We start from the raw sequence: 6,000 nt of genomic DNA, 5'->3' as shown, positions 1-6,000 counted from the left end.
CAAAATAATTCAAGAGAATTTTCCCTGGGCCAGGAGTTCGGCCTAGTGGTAGAGTGCTAGCCTAGCATGCATGAAGGCCCAGGGTTCAATTCCTTGGTACCAGACATACACAAAAGCTAGAGTGGTGCTGTGGCTCAAGTGGTAGAGCTCTAGCCTTGAGAAAACCCAAGGACAGTACTCAGGCCCTGAGTTCAAGCCCCAGAACTAGCCACAAAAGAAAAAAAAAAAAGAATTTTCCCCATAAAATGAAACTGATGAGTCCCTAAATTGAAATGTGCCACTGAGGATGGAGCACAATTGATCAAAACTCACTCCAAGACTTTCATTGCTGTGAAATTTCAGTACATTGGGGACAAAAAAAATTTTTTCCCCCAGTGGAGGCTTAGACTCAGGGTATGGGTGCTATCCTTGAGGCTTTTCCATTCAAGGCTAGCACTCTACCACTTTAAGCCACAGCTCCACTTCTGAATTTCTGATAACTGGAGATGAGACTTGTGGACTTGCCTGCCAGGGCTGGTTTCAAACTGCAATCCTCAGATCTCAGCCTCTTGGGTCACTAGGTTTACAGGCGTGAACCACCAAAAATATTTCTAAAGAGAAAAAATACTCACTTAAAAAAGGATTAAAAAAATCAGAATATTTTGGAATTTTTCAATAGCAACAAAGGAAAGCTAGAAAATAAAAGAGCAATTCCATCAAATATCCAAAAATGAATTTAAAGCTAGAATTCTATACTTGATTAGTAAATTATCAATCTGTGGGGTTAGAATAAAGACACAGACCTCAGAGCTAGACATGCTAACAATCCAACTCTAAGCCTTAAGCACACTTGGTAAGCATTCTACCACTAAGCTACATCCCGCCCTCTGGTCCCACCTTGTCATATATCATACTGGGAATTAGAACTCAACATGAGTTTTCACAGGGACATTTAAACTATTGCAAAGAACGTGTAGGAAACAGAAGACACAACACAGGAAAAATCTGAAGCAAGATGCCCTGTCAACAAGTATGCATAAGCATGGATTGACACAGGCCAGAAGACTCCAGAGGCGACCCCTTCAGAAAGAGGAAATTGATAGAACACATCATCCATCTAAACCTCTAGAAAGGTGTAAACAATCATTAAAGAATTTAAGTATGGTTGAGTGATGAAAGAATAAGCCCAAACAAGAGAATATTAATTACAGGAAAAGCAAAAAAAAAAAAATCTGTGCACAAAAAGAGACATGAGAGACCAAAGGTTTGGCCTTGCAATAGAGTGTTTGCCTAGCATGCACGAAGACCCAGCTTAGATTCCTCCACACCATATACATAGAAAAAGCCAGAAGTGGTGCTGTGGCTCAAGTGGTAGAGTTCTAACCTTGAGAAAGCCCAAATGCTCAAGCCCTAAGCTCAAGCCCCAGGACTGGCAGAAAGAGAGAGGGAGAGAGAGAGAGAGAGAGAGACAAAGGGAGGGAGGGAGGGAGAGAGAGACAATATAATTGTTTCCTTACTGGTTTAAACTAAGTAATTATAATGAAGTAAGCACAAACCCAAAGAAATACAATAAAACTATGTTGGGTAAATGGAAGGGACACGGGAAGAAGAATTAAATCCTCATTTTTCATGAAGTGAAACCAATAGATAATAGAAGAAACAGGCACATAAGAATGTTATATAGCACGATGGTGATAAACACTAACATAATCAGAAGTAAAATGACTCCAGCTGGCTCACTGGGAACCTAACACTGATTTAAAACAATTTTTAGGGATGAAGAGCAGCTCTGACAGAACACTAAAGAGGTCCTGGGGGCCAAAAAAAAAAAAAAAAGTGTGTGCTTCGCTGGACTACAGCTAAGGCAGTTTCGGTGAAAAGCAACAAGGATAGGTTTTAACCATGAACCAGCTAATAGCTAACAACAACAACAACAAAATATTAAAGGTCCTTTACATGTACTAGGAGTTTGGCCACAGTCTGAAAGTGTTTGTTTTGCTTTTTCAGTGATGGGGTTTGAACTCCAAACCTTGTATTGAGCCATGCTCCCAACCCCTTTTTGTGCTCCTCCCTGTCTCCCCCCATATTGAAAGCAGCCATCCCAGACCATGCAAATACAGTCAGGTACTAGAGGAAGAGGCTTAAAAGGAGGTTCATCAGAGAAGCTGACAAGGCCATCTTCCCCACGGAAAAAGGAGGAAAATGGCTTCTGTCCACAGCCAGGATTATCCTTATAGCACTGGTGGGAGGTACTCTGTCTGACTGCGCAGCTAGGTCTGGGCAGAGAGGGTGAATGCTCACCTATCCAGGAGAAACTTTACAAATGGCAGGGTCGAGTTCAGGTTTAGGTGCAGCTGGGTACAAATACAAGCTGCTCTGAGTAGTGAAGTGGGAGGGGCTGAGGACCTAAGGTGAAGGCAACTCTAACAAATATAGGCTCAATTCCTTCTTAAGTGAGCAACTTAGACTTTCAGTCCTCCCCAGGTGCATAGTCCGACACCCAGCACTTAGGGAGAGAAGGATTCTCAATGACTTATTCTATGAATGGCCTGGGATTTCTGTTCTTCCATAATTTAGGTTGACAGGTGCACTCTACCATACCCAACTATCTATTGTAAAGGTTTTTAAGAACTTATCTGCTCAGACAGCCTCTCAAATAGGATCACAGACATGAACAACTGGCACCCTGCAGAAGATACTTTTTAATGTACACAAAAAGTAAGTCTCTAGGCTGACCTGTAATCACAGCTACTCCAGAGATGTAAATAAGAAGATTACAGTTCAGGTCTGCCTGGGCACAAAGGGAGACATTATAGAAAAACAACGAAGTCAGAAAGAGGCAGGCTCAAGTAGAAGTGTACTTGCTAAAGGCCCGAATTCAAATTCCATACCAGCAAAAAAATAAAAGTCTAAGATTAGATTATTACGGTATGGCTGTGTTTTGTTTTTTTTTTTGCCAGTCCTGGGGCTTGAACTCAGGGCCTGAGTGCTGTCCTTGGGCTTTTTCCTCAAGGCTAGCACTCTGTCACTTGAGCCACAGCATTACTTCTGGCTTTACTAAGGAATCAACCCAAGTCTTTGTGCAAGGTAGGCAAGCACTCTACCAATAGACCAAACTCTCAGCCTTACTGCATAGTTTTGACTAAAATATTTGCTTCTACTGTCATTGAAATATCTATGAGTTAACCATTGCCCAAATACATGGACCTTTATTTTTGTGCTGGTAGCAGAACTTGAATTTGGGATGTTATACTCTTGCTCAGCTTTTTCAGTCTCTCTATCATTTGAGATATACCTCTAGTTTAGCATTTTTGCTGGGTGGTAATTGGATAGTTTCCTGGACTTTTCTGCCTCTACTGGCTTTGAAATTTGATTCTCTGATTTCAAGCTCCTGAGTAGCTAAGATTACAAGTGTGAGCCACCAGAATCTGGCTGAAGATAAGAAAATAAACCAGGGTGGCAGTACATAACTGTAATTCCAACATTCAAGAGTTTGAGGAAGGAACACTCTGAATTTGAGGCAAGCCTGGGTATATAACACAGTGAGACCCTGAAAAGAATAAAAATAGAAAAGGTCAGAAAAAAAAATCTCGAGATAGATTACTGTGGCAAATAATCTTATGAGAAAGGCAGCATAGAGCCAGTCTAAGGAAATAATCTCCACATTAAACTAGGTAGTAAAAACAAGTCAAACAGGAAAAGGATTTGAAAATGACACTAGTTTTCACTTAGAATTGAAAATCCAAAAAACTATTAAGGGCTTGAATTTGGTGTGTAAATATGTGCTACTTGAAGAGCATAAGGGAGCTGAATTTTATTTTCATTTAAACAGATGCCTAAACTAGCTATGATGAGGTTTCTTGAAGCGAATCCTATTGGAGAGCTGACAAGCAGGAAGGCTAAGAAGCCAGGAAATAGCGCTTTTGGATCCGCTACCATAAAGCCCCTTTTCAGTATTGTTAACTGTGAGATGAAACGCAACCAGAAGGAGCCACACCGCGTGCACTAGAGCAAAACACGTTAATATATGCAAGAAGGGAATTGTCACAATAAGAATCCATTCATTAGTGCAGTCAAGGTGCATTAATAGTTATGATGAAAGGCCACAATTAGGTCCTTAAACACAACGAATACGGCAGCGGCTGTTTCCCAAGTCCTAAAGATCTACCGCGGTGGTTCACGCCTCTAATCCTAGCTACTGAGGAGGCTGAGATCTGAGGATCAAGGTTCAAAGCCAGCCCGGGCACAAAGGGACCCAATTAACCTCTAGAAAATGGGAAGTGGGGCTTGGCTCACGGGTAGAGCCATAGCCTTGAGGTGAAGAGATCAGGGACAATGCCCAGGCCAGGAGTTCGAGCCCCATGACTACCCCCCCCCCAAAAAAGATCTACGGAGCTCTTTAATGTATTGCAAAATCAAAATCACTCTTTTTTTTTTTTTTTTTAGCCAGTCCTGGGGTTTGAACTCAGAGCCTGGGCCCTGTTCTTGGGCTTCCTTAAGGCTAGAGCTCTACCACTTGAGCTACAGTACCACTTCCATCTTTTCTCTATGTATGTGGTACGGAGGAATCGAACCTAAGTCTCCGTGCATGCTAGGCAAGCACTCTACCACTGGGCCAAACTCCTGGCCTCTGCAAAATATCACTTCCCCTCCCCCCCTCCCCCCTCCCCCCCCCCCCCCCCCCCCGTCGCCAGGGGGTCGCCATCCCTCCAGCCTCTTCCCCCTCCCTCTTTCTGGCTCTTCCTGCCAGCTCCAGGTGGGCGGGGCCTGGTGGCACGAAGCAGGCTCCGCCCCGGAGGCGGGGCCCGCGGAGGCACGGAGCAGGCTCCGCCCCAGAGGCGTGGCCTGAGAGCGGCCAAGCGTCGCTGCGCTGCACGTGTGCGAGCCCGGCAGCGGCGACGGGGCGAGTGTTCCCGTGCGCCTCCATCCCGCGCGGCCCTCGCCACCTATGCAGGTCGTCTGTCGCTGCTTCCTCCCGCGAGTCACCGGCGCTGCCATCGTCCTCCGGCGCCCCCAGCCGAGCTCGGGCCTCCTCGCCTGGCTGCTCGCGCCTCTCCCGCTCTCCCAGGCTTCGGGTAAGTGCACGGCCTCCCCGCTGGAGCCCCGCGGCCGGCCCTCGCAGCCATCCGGGCACGCCAAGGCGGCCGGCCGAGCTTTCTGCCCCTGGCGCCTCCATTACGACAGGGCGAGCAGGAGCGCGGCGGGAGCCCGCAGGTCCTGCTCCTCGGCCCGCGGGCACCGCTCCCACTTCCGGCTCCCTGCTCCCCGAGGTCGTTAGGGGGCGCTGCGCCGCGCTCTCTTCCCGCCCCGGCGCTGTCAGCCGGCCGACCCCCCTTCTCTAGGTTTTGCCCGGGACACTCCCTTGAACTCTTCTCCCTCTCGGAAGAGCGGCCTTTCCGAGCCCTGCGCATCCCCTCACCCGCCCCGGGCCCGAGTGCTCCAGCTCCGGCCCACGTGCTTCGTCCTTCTGATCACACCTTCAGCACTGGCTGCGAGCCTACTGTGTGCCAGCCGGGCCTCCAGGACTCTGACTGGCCGCATACGGTAGCTTAGAAGCCAGCGGGGTGGGGCCTGGGGGTGTTTCCTTCTGCACCCCGTCCCCCCGCGCTGTGGAATAGTATGCCCCATCAACAGGGAGGTGCTTGATTACTGTGGAATCTGTTGAAATCGACGGTATATCGAGTTCAAATCTCAGGACTGCAAAAGAAGGAAACAACGATTGAAAAGTGGTGGTGTTCAATCGTGAGGAAAACGGCAAACATTATAAACTTGAGTCTTTTGAACATGTCTTTTGTTAAAGATTGGGCCTTTTAGGCACTAATGAAAAGTACACCTTTGCACCCAAAGAGAGAAAGAATAGTTCAGCTAATCTTAGCAATTCCTAAAGTCATTTATTGCCTCCGATCCCCTGTACAGGCTGTTTCTGATGCCTCTCCTCAAACATATGCGCTCTCCTCAAATATTTTTTCCTCTTCAAATTTGTGATAAGAAGTCACCTTGGAAAGGCTTCCCCCCAAAACC

At 46.9% G+C, this 6,000-nt stretch overlaps 1 protein-coding gene across 2 annotated transcripts in view; it reads left to right on the top strand.

Annotated features, from left to right (window-relative positions):
• Positions 1-4,886: 4,886 nt before the first annotated feature.
• Pus7 (pseudouridine synthase 7) overlaps positions 4,887-6,000 on the top strand; it is a 42,534-nt gene continuing 41,420 nt past the window's right edge. For both annotated transcript variants that reach the window (XM_090332955.1, XM_090332954.1), the window contains exon 1: positions 4,887-5,054. In XM_090332955.1, coding sequence (XP_090189081.1) covers positions 4,928-5,054 — 127 coding nt within the window. In that variant the 5' untranslated portion in view covers positions 4,887-4,927. The remainder of the gene's footprint in view (positions 5,055-6,000) is intronic.

Source organism: Megascapheus bottae, chromosome 5, assembly GCF_031878675.1.
Source record: "Megascapheus bottae isolate mThoBot1 chromosome 5, mThoBot2.hap1, whole genome shotgun sequence".
In the NCBI taxonomy this organism is placed as follows: Eukaryota; Metazoa; Chordata; class Mammalia; order Rodentia; family Geomyidae; genus Megascapheus; species Megascapheus bottae.
Note: the sequence above shows the minus strand (reverse complement) of the source record. Positions and strands in the feature narration are given on the sequence as shown.